Source organism: Taudactylus pleione, unplaced genomic scaffold, assembly GCF_031769625.1.
Source record: "Taudactylus pleione unplaced genomic scaffold, aTauple2 ptg000503l, whole genome shotgun sequence".
In the NCBI taxonomy this organism is placed as follows: domain Eukaryota; kingdom Metazoa; phylum Chordata; class Amphibia; order Anura; family Myobatrachidae; genus Taudactylus; species Taudactylus pleione.
Window position 1 is genome coordinate 837,846 of NW_028284905.1, and position 13,613 is coordinate 851,458.

The window sequence follows — 13,613 nt, forward strand, 5'->3', positions numbered from 1 at the left end:
CACAGCTTGTGCATTGGGTCAGTGTGTAGGGTAGATAGGCCTGTGTTACACAGCTTGTGCATTGGGTCAGTGTGAGTACGGTAGATAGGCCTGTGTTACACAGCTTGTGCGTTGGGTCAGTGTGAGTAGTGTAGATAGGCCTGTGTTACACAGCTTGTGCATTGGGTCAGTGTGAGTAGGGTAGATAGGCCTGTGTTACACAGCTTGTGCATTGGGTCAGTGTGAGTAGGGTAGATAGGTCTGTGTTACACAGCTTGTGCATTGGGTCAGTGTGAGTAGAGCAGATAGGCCTGTGTTACACAGCTTGTGCATTGGGTCAGTGTGAGTAGGGTAGATAGGCCTGTGTTACACAGCTTGTGCATTGGGTCAGTGTGAGTAGGGTAGATAGGCCTGTGTTATACAGCTTGTGCATTGGGTCAGTGTGAGTAGGGTAGATAGGCCTGTGTTACACAGCTTGTGCATTGGGTCAGTGTGAGTAGTGTAGATAGGCCTGTGTTACACAGCTTGTGCATTGGGTCAGTGTGAGTAGGGTAGATAGGCCTGTGTTACACGGCTTGTGCATTGGGTCAGTGTGAGCAGGGTAGATAGGCCTGTGTTACACAGCTTGTGCATTGGGTCAGTGTGAATAGAGCAGATAGGCCTGTGTTACACAGCTTGTGCATTGGGTCAGTGTGAGTAGGGTAGATAGGCCTGTGTTACACAGCTTGTGCATTGGGTCAGTGTGAGTAGGGTAGATAGGCCTGTGTTACACAGCTTGTGCATTGGGTCAGTGTGAGTAGGGTAGATAGGCCTGTGTTACACAGCTTGTGCATTGGGTCAGTGTGAGTAGGGTAGATAGGCCTGTGTTACACGGCTTGTGCATTGGGTCAGTGTGAGTAGTGTAGATAGGCCTGTGTTACACAGCTTGTGCATTGGGTCAGTGTGAGTAGTGTAGATAGGCCTGTGTTACATAGCTTGTGCATTGGGTTATTGTGAGTAGGGTAGATAGGCCTGTGTTACACAGCTTGTGCATTGGGTCAGTGTGAGTAGGGTAGATAGGCCTGTGTTACACAGCTTGTGCATTGGGTCAGTGTGAGCAGGGTAGATAGGCCTGTGTTACACAGCTTGTGCATTGGGTCACTGTGAGCAGGGTAGATGGGCCTGTGTTACACAGCTTGTGCATTGGGTCAGTGTGAGTAGTGGAGTAGTGTAGATAGGCCTGTGTTACACAGCTTGTGCATTGGGTCAGTGTGAGTAGGGTAGATAGGCCTGTGTTACACAGCTTGTGCATTGGGTCAGTGTGAGTACGGTAGATAGGCCTGTGTTACACAGCTTGTGCGTTGGGTCAGTGTGAGTAGTGTAGATAGGCCTGTGTTACACAGCTTGTGCGTTGGGTCAGTGTGAGTAGGGTAGATAGGCCTGTGTTACACAGCTTGTGCATTGGGTCAGTGTGAGTAGGGTAGATAGGTCTGTGTTACACAGCTTGTGCATTGGGTCAGTGTGAGTAGGGTAGATGGGCCTGTGTTACACAGCTTGTGCGTTGGGTCAGTGTGAGCAGGGTAGATAGGCCTGTGTTACACAGCTTGTGCATTGGGTCAGTGTGAGCAGGGTAGATGGGCCTGTGTTACACAGCTTGTGCATTGGGTCAGTGTGAGTAGGGTAGATAGGCCTGTGTTACACAGCTTGTGCATTGGGTCAGTGTGAGTAGGGTAGATAGGCCTGTGTTACACAGCTTGTGCATTGGGTCAGTGTGAGTAGTGTAGATGGGCCTGTGTTACACAGCTTGTGCATTGGGTCAGTGTGAGTAGGGTAGATAGGCCTGTGTTACACGGCTTGTGCATTGGGTCAGTGTGAGTAGAGCAGATAGGCCTGTGTTACACAGCTTGTGCATTGGGTCAGTGTGAGTAGTGTAGATGGGCCTGTGTTACACAGCTTGTGCATTGGGTCAGTGTGAGTAGGGTAGATGGGCCTGTGTTACACAGCTTGTGCATTGGGTCAGTGTGAGTAGGGTAGATAGGCCTGTGTTACACAGCTTGTGCATTGGGTCAGTGTGAGCAGGGTAGATAGGTCTGTGTTACACAGCTTGTGCATTGGGTCAGTGTGAGTAGGGTAGATAGGCCTGTGTTACACAGCTTGTGCATTGGGTCAGTGTGAGTAGGGTAGATAGGCCTGTGTTACACAGCTTGTGCATTGGGTCAGTGTGAGTAGGGTAGATAGGCCTGTGTTACACAGCTTGTGCATTGGGTCAGTGTGAGCAGGGTAGATAGGCCTGTGTTACACAGCTTGTGCATTGGGTCAGTGTGAGTAGGGTAGATAGGCCTGTGTTACACAGCTTGTGCATTGGGTCAGTGTGAGTAGGGTAGATAGGCCTGTGTTACACAGCTTGTGCATTGGGTCAGTGTGAGTAGGGTAGATAGGCCTGTGTTACACAGCTTGTGCATTGGGTCAGTGTGAGCAGGGTAGATGGGCCTGTGTTACACAGCTTGTGCATTGGGTCAGTGTGAGTAGGGTAGATAGGCCTGTGTTACACAGCTTGTGCATTGGGTCAGTGTGAGCAGGGTAGATGGGCCTGTCCTTTGTAGTGTACATTCTAGCACCTTGCACCTGTCACAACCCGTGCAGTTCCTTTGTCCTGCCTGGGGTGTCGCTCTCTTCTCTTGTGCTTTTAGCACACTCAGCTAATGCAACATACTGCTGAGATACAGGCCAGAGTGTGCTAGAAGCACCAGAGCAGATGACCTGATTCATTACAGATCGCTATTGCGATCGCAGCTGAGATTACGCACGCAGACCCGCTGCGAAAATAGGCTAATGAATGCTATTGCAATGCCGTCTCACAGCCTGCAGAGAAACGTCCACTGCCGCTATCTCACATCCGTAGTACCTTGCAGTCCTGAGTATACATCGGGAACATTGAGTAACATCGGGCCCTCACGCACAATTACAACAGGTCTGACCTTACTCAGAAATTGCTAACCTCGTTGGGCGCAGTGAGTACAGAAGCTGCGTATGCCGTCACAGTGGCTAATTTATGCACGGCCATGCAACGGCATTCAAATGGACAGACACGTTTGCGTTTCTCCAACCAATCACAGGGATAGGGGAGAGGAGGGAGTGCGGCATGGGTGTAATGTTTTTATGTTTGTTTGCTAATTGGTTATTATGTCCACTGCAGCAGTTTATCAATGGTGGTTACGGTTATGCTATTCACATCCTGACAGAAAAGACCAGCCAGGGGCTAGGAATAGAAATCGTTTTACGTTCTGTGGCAATTTAAAGGCCCCCATACACGGTGCGATAAAGCAGCCGATCCGACTGATCGGTGCGATTTGGCTGTTATATCGCACCATGTATGGCCCTGATGTCGAACTGAACGCGCTCCCGTGGAGTCGTACATCGCACCCCTGATCTTTCTGCAGGACCAGTAGATCAGGGGATGCGATGTGCGATCCCATGCATTGCTATGCGGATGAGGGAGGGGAGAGCCGGCATATCGGATGGTCGGCCACCCGATCGCACCGTGTGTGCGGACCGGCCGATATGTCGGACGTCGGATCCCCTGTCGCCTCGCACGGTGCCATCGCAACGTGTATGGGGGCCTTAACTTTTAACTGCGTTCTCTAAAGTTCTGTCAAATTATTTGCTCCAGTCCCGCGAAGAGTTTTGGGCCCCACTCATCCCGCTGTAGGGCCTATTCAGACGTGGATGCAAAGTGGACGCATTTTCCACTCTCCGCATGTCCTAAGTGAACATTTCCATCTTTGCCGCTCTGTGTGGGCTATTCAAAGTAGCTTGGAAGTCACTTGCGGCTAAATTGGTGTAACGCGGTGGCACTGGGGCGTTTGCAATTAGATAGTTGTGACAGCTGCTGTAACCAAACACTTTCTAAGGAGAGGGATTCAATTAGACATGGGGTTTACCCTGCAGCTAATTGAACGCGCTGTCTGATTCGGTGAGTTGCGGGAACCCTGCGCGATGATTCCTAGGGGCAGGAGCTGCAATGAAAAATCTGCATTAAAATACAGGTTCTGCATTTTAACGCTCAGGGAAACCCATTAGTATCAGCGATTTACACGCTATTAGTGGGGTTTCACGAGTTAACAGATGTTTTACTGCACGGGGAAAAGGCTAGTTCATTAAATAGCTTCGGGCGTGAAACCCAGTTCTATTCTGCGCACAGTGAAACCCTGCGTTCCCCCCTAAATGGCTGATTCATGTCTTGCTGCTGCTTTTCAATAAATACAAATCCATATATACAGAAGACAATTGGTTCTGTGTCGGGGATTTTACCCCGGGCAATATTACTTTGTCCAAGTCCAGCTTTATCTGTCAGGGCTGCTGTCATTGTTTTCTGGCAAAGGCTATATAGAAAAGATTATACATTTTATCCATGATGCTTCATGGTTTCAGCAATTACTTCTGCAGATAAATGAATAAATAGTATCATTTTCTGCATATTACCAAAGCTGTGATTGTGATTTTTCGCCAGGTCACACACTTACTGATGATGTTACAGCACAGATGTTATCTCAATGCACATTGTATCATTCTGAGCTGGGTCTCTCTGAGCTTTTAAGTCAACTGACAGGATATAGTTTAAAAAAAAGCGTGTATATATATATATATATATATATATATATTTATAATATAATGAGCCAGCACTAAACAAATTTCAGCAAGGGTTTGCCAGATCCTGAAAAAATGATCATAGAAAAACTCACATTCCCAGCAAGGAAAAGTAGAGAAAAAAGGAACCAGCACTCACGTTTAGATGGACAGAGATAGGTTTATTCACATGATCCAAAGAGACAGAAAACAGCAGCAGACCGACGTCCGTTTCAACTGATGCTTCTCAGTCTTCCTCAGGGGGCTCTATTATAATGAACTGAGGGTCTGATTCAGAGCCGGACGCTATTTGCGCTCGCTCGTTCAGAAAAAGGGGGTGGCTATTTAAATTGACCATTCGCTCTTTGCGGTCTGTTGACGCCTCCATGTCTGAACGAGCAAACAAAACATGCGGACGGTTTTTAGTACAAAACGCCCCCTGGCCGCTCGCATCATACATCATGTCCGCTATTTATTAGATTAATCGAGTACATTGAACAGCGTATGAACTGCTCGCTATTCTTGTGGTTGGTTTTTCCTACCGCAATATTGCGAGCAGTTCTGGCTAAAAGACACCCAACTGACGTGGTCGATGACGCTGCTTTGTTAATTATGCACACCCTTAAAACGCCCGTTTTGACCTTTAAGCACGCCTGCGTTCTGATCTCCACTCCCCGTTTTGAAGCACCTTCCCGTTACCACCCACAAACGCCTCATCCTGTCACTCAAATTAGCAGGCATTCGCTGTATTGCGAGCAAATGATTTCTGACCGCACTGACTGGTTCGCGCATGCGTACTAATACCCATACGCATGCGCAGATGTGCGAACATCGTTCGGAACGAACAAGCGGCCGCTTACGAGCGGCTCTGAATGAGACCCTGAGAAACATCAGTTGAAACGGACGTCGGGCTGCTGCTGTTTTCTGTCTCTTTGGACCATGTGAATAAATCTGTCTTTGTTCATCTAAACGTGATTGCTGGTTCTTTTTTTTCTTTATTTTTCCTTGCTGGGAAAGTGTTTCTATATATGTATATTATTTATTTGCTGAGTGAATCAGAGAGTCTCCCACACGCTCGAATGCCTGTATCATTGGGTTTTCCATTGAGTTTTCCTTGCTTTCCATTTATACATTAAAGAGAGATCCGTCATTGAGACGACACCTCGTTAGTAAGTGATATATAATTGAAGTCCTTGTGCTACTCTCACAGGCAAACGCGCGGGGGGGGGGGATTCCAGTTGCCTGGAAACACCCCTTCCCAGCCTGTCCAATGCCTGGAATCATGGCCACAATAGCAGGTGTATACGAGAATTTTACCAGAGCTGCAGCCACAATATAAGGAGTAAGGGACTCTATAGAGCTGTGCCCTGCTGGCACATCTAATAGCCTGCTGTGACCATAGGTCCTGTACTGTATATGTCTGTAGTATTGCATATGTTGCACTTTCTATGCTCATTGTTAAGTGCTAATCATGGACTCGCCGCACTCGCTCTAAAATTAAGAGTTTGGAAACCCCCTTCTAGAAATCCTGCGTTTGCAGAGTAGTCTAGTGCTATAATACTTTGACGATCACAAAAATGTATATACATGGTTTACCAAGGTTTCCTAAATTTAACAAAGGTGAATGTAATTGCCTTGCTTCATACAGGCTCGTTAGACGCCACCCTTTGTGCACATTAGTGTGACTGTAGGATGCTGGTCCTCGTACTGTGACTCTCTGGGGCGTCTTGCTTGCCTTCATTCCCAAATCATGAATGTTCCCCTCTTACTTCAAGACTTGTCCTCACTTACACACATAGGGCCTGATTCAGACCCCGTCGCAAGCGCTGAGCGCTCGCAACGGGGTCGATGGGGGCCCACAGCGCACGCGCACGACGAAGCCGGCTCCATTGTGCGCATGCGTGAGACCTGGCTAGCGACGGGCACTCCGTCGCTCCGGGTCTCGCACCAAAGGGGTGGGCGGGCCGGGGGGGTGGCTGCCCAAACGGAGGTGTTCCCATGAGAACGCTTGCCTTTTGGGGGCAGCCCCACTGACATCACAAGTGATGTCAGTGGAGAGCTTCCGGCTCTGTTGGAGCCAAAAGCTCTATGGGGCTTGCGGCCACGAGACCCTACCACAAGGGTCTCGTCGCAAGCCCGATGGTCGCGATGGTCTTGACCATCGCGACCATCATCCTGGCCGCTCGCAATAGCTGTGGGTGGTCACCCACAGCTATGCGAGCGGCCAGGAGGCCGCTCCAAAAAAAAAAAAAAAAAAAAAGCCCGGCCCTGATTCAGAGCGAGCGGCTCTGAATCAGGCCTATAGTCTGCTCCTGCAAGCTCTCTGTACTTATCCTGAAATACTATGTGCAGCGGGGAGATGCTGTGATTGGATTCACGTTCCACTTTAAAACAGGGGACACACAGAACAGTAGATGCGGATTGTCAGCAAACATGTGAACGGACCGTAGTCCAGTGGCTCCTTTTAGAGCTTCTGGAATACTAATTTGAGTGGGGTGAGGAGTGCTTGCTTCATGGTCAGCTGGTTTTCCATTCATCCCGAATCGGAAACGCTTTCTGTGGTTGATCAGTGTCACATGCCTCAAAGTTTTGCAGGAACTTCCTCCAGCATTGGAAAGTATAAAGTCAGTGTTCTCCTCAGCCAGGTGGCATTAGGAAGTAGCTGGGTGGGTGCGGAGTCATATATTGCAATAACAATGCTCACGTATGTATGCCTCACCTACCATATGGCCACTATAAGCCTCATGCTACCATTGCCCACTGTATACTTCATAGTGGGCCACATCCCCACACTCAGTCAGTACCCACTCCTGCTCGTAGCTGCTTTAAGGTTCTGCTGCTAATATATTGAACACTTTAGCTGGTTACAGCGCTATACTCTAGGCTGAAGTTCTGTTAGATTGCAATTCACTACAAAGAGTGCAGCCTAAGCTAGGTACACACAATACGTGTGCTGTACACCCTGCACGATCCGGCGTCCGACAGCACCATGTATAATTCATGCTGCTTGTAACCAACTTTTATTGTGATAAGCTCCACTTACCGAGTGACCACTGCTGTGGGGGGGACAGCGCTGCGGAAGAATACAGCCAGGGAGCACATGAATCGCTCAGGGAGCAGGTAAGAGGGGCATGGCTCCCAAAGCGTCCTGCTTCAGATGACATCCCTGCCATAGAAAAGCATAGAGACGGCTTCTGATGGCGCGAGATCTGTGCAGCTTCCAAACAGGGGGTGGACAGAAAGGAATTGGGGACCACATTTGGAAGGAGGAGATACTGTAAGATCACTATTCTCCCCTGAGTCCCTATCAACGCATAGCACATAAAAGATGCGCCATAGCGATTAAATGCCATCCCTACCTGGGCGGCATGTGAAAATAGCTGGGCAGAGTAGGGATGGCCATCCGTGGGGTGTCCATTGAGGGTTACCATTGATGGACCCATTGGTGATTACCATCGATGGCACAAAAACATCTATGGTGAACTATCGATTGTTTGCAACTGCTCGATGGCTGCCGCTGCTGGGGGGTACCGCAGGTCGCTGACCAATCAAAAAATGGGGACGGGGATTAGTGACTCCCAAGGGTGGGGCTTAGTGACCCCCGGGGGGTGGGGCTAAGCTCCATCCTGTCAAGGGAAAAAACATCGTCTCCCATTCAACCATCGATGGGAAAGAATCAACAGGCAGCCACCATCGATGTTTTTAAATCATCGATGGTCATCCCTAGGGCAGAGCGCTGAGAAATTGAACCTGGGGAGAACACAAAGGGGGTCTCGCACCAAAGGGGGCGTGCTGTCGATGTTGTATGACAGCACGCCCCCTTTGGTGGGCGTGCCGGGGGCGTGCCTGCCAGACGGAGGCGTTCCCATGGGAACGCCTACTGTCTGAAGCCGCCCCACTGACATCACTAGTGATGTCAATGGGAGTGATTTTAGCTCTGATAGAGCCAAAATCACTCCAGGGCTTACGACAGGGAGTCCCTACCGCAGGGTCTCCGTCGCAAGCCCGATGGTCGCGATGGTCTTGACCATCGCGACCATCATCATGGACGCTCGCATAAGCTGTGGGTGGTGACCCACAGCTATGCGAGCGTCCAGGAGGACGCTCCATTTTCATGTAGGAGGGCCCTGATTAAGAGCGAGGGCTCTGAATCGGGCCCAAAGTCCTGTCAGCTCATATCATGCTAAGGCAAAATCATTTTTTTTCTTTTTGTGCTGTGGCAGCGTCCGTCATAAGGATAGCAAGGCGCAATGAACTTTATAAGCCAATATGTTAATAAATAATAATTAATCAGTCTTACTAGCATGTAGTTGGATAGTGTGCCAGGGGTTGCGGAATGTTCTGTTACAATACGTTACAGTTACAGCTATAAGAGTGAGATTAAAAAACAAACAATAAAAATTGACAGTATAACCCCTAGGGGAGGGGTTCCCTGGATAATCCAAATCCTGGTAAGTCCAAAAAAACATTTAAAGTACCCACTGTATAGTATATAGTTGTTAATGTGGATATTCTTTAGTCTATGGAGCCAAAGCAGAAAGTCGGATTCAGGGCTCGATTTAGACCCGCTCGCTCGATGCGTATACAAATTCGGCAAGACAGGCAATCGCACGGCAAGGCATTAGTACGCCCACTATGTACTGGCGTGCGATCGCTTTGTGTATGCAGACACCCACTTGCGAACGTCATCTCCAGGAAGTGTATGCAACCATTGTTACCATCGGACCTATACGCAGCTCTTGTGGCTGACCATACCCTACCGTTCTAATATTCAGTGTAATATTCAACCAAGTGACGTTTACTATGACGCTGTCTCTAAATTATGCACGCTTCTGATACGGCGTTGAGACGCTCAGGCACGCCTGCGTTCGCACCTCCACTCCCCTGTTTTTAATGGCCAGCCCCTATCACCACCCACAGACGGCTTCTCCTGTCACTCATTCAGACGGGCTGTCTATGCGCGGTGAGCGAACGCTTCCCGATCGCTCGGACTGGTTCGCTCAGTGCGATGCATGCGCAGAATGCAAAAATCGGCTGGCTGCGTGCAAACGCTTCCTAGCGAGCGCAGCTGAATCGAGCCCTCAGTACGTAAGAATATGCGGCAAAAATTAAGACTGGCAGCCTATCTCAGACTACGGTCCAGTGTTTATGTACTGTAGTACCAGGAAGGATTTAATGTGATCCCGGAATATCAGGATTCTGCTGAATAGTTTGTTTTTCTGGTTGGCAAACAATGCTGGGAGCTGTAGTGCAGCAAAGCCTGTAGAACTGCGTGTAATTATATTATCACACTGTCCTATAGCTGTATTTCCTTTAAAAAGCAAATATTGTAAAGCTAGTCTGTAGAATGTATGCACTGCTTATATTTGTATTGTAAATTCTCCAATATTGTCCTTAGTTTAATTGCAAAATTATTTTCAAATTAAATTAATTTAGTACATTGAATTTTGTATACAGAGTTTTGGGGGTTTTGCATGTTCCTTGCATGGAAGCTAAATACTGGATTTTGTTTTGTTCATTCATGTTTGTAGGGATAATAAGCTGCCTTCATTCTGTCATTTCTAATGCTCCCAGTTAGTGCTTATAATCCAATATTGTTTAATAATAATTTATTTATGTCGCTATTCTCCAATAGAACTGAAGGCGCCGCGCTGTCTCTGCAGTGGTAATATAGAGGGATGAGGCTTCTGTAGTAGAGGACCTGTGCACTGAATGAATATGTTTACCCCATTCCCTTCTGCTGTTGCAGTCGTAGTATTGCATAATGCACTATGCACGTGACCGCAGCCAGGGTTGTTGTTGGACACACAGCAAACAGGAAACAGTTGTGATGCGCTGTGGTTTGATGACAAAATGTGTTTAGTACACAAATATCATCCTGTATGCTGACGATCACACAGCAACATGGGACCTCTTACTGTATGATACGGTGGATGCAATGCTTTCTGTGCGCCCGTTCCTAATGCACGATTAGCAATTCAATTGTTACTCTGATCGGGCGCGATTACCGCGGGCGCCCACATTTCTACTGCCACCCTCCTAAGGTGAAGAGCTGAAATGTGCGAAAAGTCGGCTGTTTGGGAAAGCAAATAGCACTTTTTGAATCACACCAGTTAATTTAGAAGGCTTTAGCCACTTTGCATGGGTGTACTCAGTGCTTTTGGGTGCGACATGCGGAATAATTAGTGGGCGCCCAAAACAATTGAATTGCTCCATCGGGCGCCCATTCATTGAATTCCTCCCACACAGTGGTGTTTCAATTGCTTTTTAGCACCTGATCTCCCTTTTAAAGTGACGGAAGATCGGAGCGCGATATTTAATTGTTTTGACCATTGTGTGCCCATGTATTTTCGTGCATGTTGCTCCCAAATAGACGGGGTTTAGTCCTGCTTAGTGCGCCCAAACAGCAGGACACTTAGACTCTTTCTGCTCGCCAGCTCAGGAGGGTGCAAGTAGACATAATGTGGTATTCATGTCCAAGCAGAGCAACAAATACATTGCTCCATCGGGCACCCATTAGTGACAGTCGCGGGCGCTAACATTTGAATCCCCCCCCCCCCCTCTGTGTCTGCAGTCCAGGAATAGGACCATTCTAGGGGAAAATAGCTAGATATGAATGTATTAATTGGCCATTAGAAGAAGCAGGTTTGTGCATTACCAATCTAGGACTCTGATCCTATTATTCACTAAGGTGTCAAAAGGTTGGAGGAAATATCAATATTTGAGATAGGCCTGCTATTCATGGGGAAAACCGTTTTCCTGGGGTTCGAGATATTTTGTTGACCTTCATAATGTTGATACGGACATAATGTAGACACCGATGAAATGTCGACATGGCTAGAATGAGGTCAAAACGTTTCTGGTGGTCCAGTGGTGCCCTTTTTTTGGTGAGTCTGGCAACTCCAGCGTTGTCTTCCAGTTGTGGCTGTGATGACTTACGGCTGATCCTGGTGCGGTTCCAGTGGTATCGCTAACCTCTAACCCTCCCCCTAGTGCCTAACCCTAACCTCTATTCCCACAGCCTAACCCTCCCCTCCTGCAGCCTAACTCTGACTGTCGGCATTCGGAGAATGTGACCTTGTTGACATTCTACAAATGCTGACATGTTCCATGTTGACATTTCAACAATGTTGTCCGTGTGGTGTCAACATGATTGTCGACGTAATGACTGAATCCCATTTTCCTTGGGTAACCTGTGTATTATTTTTAAGTTTATCATTGGGTTATGATCTACGTCACTTGGTGCTTACTGTATTTTACCATTGTGGCGGCCACATGTCAGTACAGTAGTTGGGTGGTTTGAACGAACCAACCTATGGCATCACTGGTCACACACAGTAATGGCCAGATTATAACCACCCAGATTATTTCCCTTGTGTAGGTTATACCTGCCTTTATGGGTTCACTCTGTTCACAAGTAGTTTGAACAGATGGACTCCAAATGGGGACAATCCAAAGTCAGCTCAGTTTGGTTGGAAATGGCCAAATTGGCCAGCGGGCGTGTATACATACCAGGCCATCCTATTATGTGACCTTATGTAATTAGTGATCGCGAGTGAGATGGCGCCCATGTGCGTCCTAAAAAAAAAAAAGAAACTTTACTGTGGAAAAATATTTAGTTGTCTTCCTACGGTAATCCTGGTATATTATTATCGCTGTATTACCTCATGAGTAACCTCTGCAAAAACATGACATTGTATCATTGTTCCTCATAAAGTGCTGATCAGTGAATCCGGTACATAAGAGAACATGTTTGGGTGTAATCCGTTGCATGTAAAACAGAAGATAAATGTGCCGGCAATCCCCCATTCTGTTGTGCTCATGTCGGTAATGGTGGTTCCAAGAACTAATATAAGCTTCCCCCCTCCTCAGCTTCAGTTTCTATGTAGTTTCTCCCTCCTCCTTTCCTGATTATTACTGTACATATGTCTTGTAGCTGTGTACAATTATTTTATTACTGCTGGATTGATCAGCAATACCCGTTGCAGTATTCAGGTGGATACACGTTAGACCAGGCCTGGCCAACCTGTGGCTCTCCAGCTGTTGTTGTGAAACTACAAGTCCCAGCATGCCTTGCAACACTTTTAACATTCCCTAATAGCAAAACTGTAGCAGGGCATGCTTGGACTTGTAGTTTCACAACAGCTGGAGAACCACTAGTTGGCCAGGCCTGCATTAGACGATCGGGCCGACATATCGTCCAAATCACCTTATGTGTACCCACTATGCCAGCCCATGCGCGCTCCTGTTTGGTCGTCCGTCGCATCGTCAGGTCGTACCTACATGCAGCTCAATCTGACAATGCGACTGACGACCCCGTGCAGCCAGATGCGGCTTGTACCGACATATAGGGCGGTTGGGTGCCGGATCGTGTAATGTGTACTGGCCGCCCGATATGTCGGCCGTCGCACCGCTGGGTACACACATCGTTTAGTGTGTACCCAGCTTCACTGTGACCCCCTCTCTGAATGTAATAGTTTGAGTTCGGTCACTATCCTCGTCCTCTCTCCTCTCAGGTCTCATGAGATGGCCACAGATGACAAGTCCTCGCCCACCCTGGAATCTGCCGGCGAGCTGCCCAGGTCTCCCAGTAGTCCTTCCCGTCTCACTCACTTTAAACCTCTGACCCCTGATCAGGATGACCCCCCCTTCAAGTCCGCCTACAGCTCCTTTGTGAATCTCTTTCGTTTTAGCAAAGGTAAGATTCTGCCAATGGCCCAGGACGAGCGTTAATATGATACGCTGCTTAGGATGATAGGATTACTTTTCTCAGTGTAGAGCGTAACATGTTAAATAGGATAGAAATCAGATGTCAACTGATGTGACTACATTATTCCTTTTATTGCTTCCTAACACAGAAAGGAACAATGCGTGTACTCTTTAGTTCTACATAACATTCCACAGTAGACTGGTGTCTGTGTGTCTGGCAGCCTGATAGCTGGTGTCTGTGTGTGTCGGGCAGCCTGATGGCTGGTGTCTGTGTGTGTCGGGCAGCCTGATAGCTGGTGTCTGTGTGTGTCTGGCAGCCT

General features: G+C 48.0%; 1 protein-coding gene across 2 annotated transcripts in view; it reads left to right on the forward strand.

Annotated features, from left to right (window-relative positions):
* The window catches only part of PIKFYVE (phosphoinositide kinase, FYVE-type zinc finger containing), a 216,656-nt gene that overhangs the window by 23,536 nt on the left and 179,507 nt on the right, over positions 1-13,613 (forward strand). For both annotated transcript variants that reach the window (XM_088450027.1, XM_088450026.1), the window contains exon 2: positions 13,101-13,282. In XM_088450027.1, coding sequence (XP_088306153.1) covers positions 13,111-13,282 — 172 coding nt within the window. In that variant the 5' untranslated portion in view covers positions 13,101-13,110. The remainder of the gene's footprint in view (positions 1-13,100; positions 13,283-13,613) is intronic.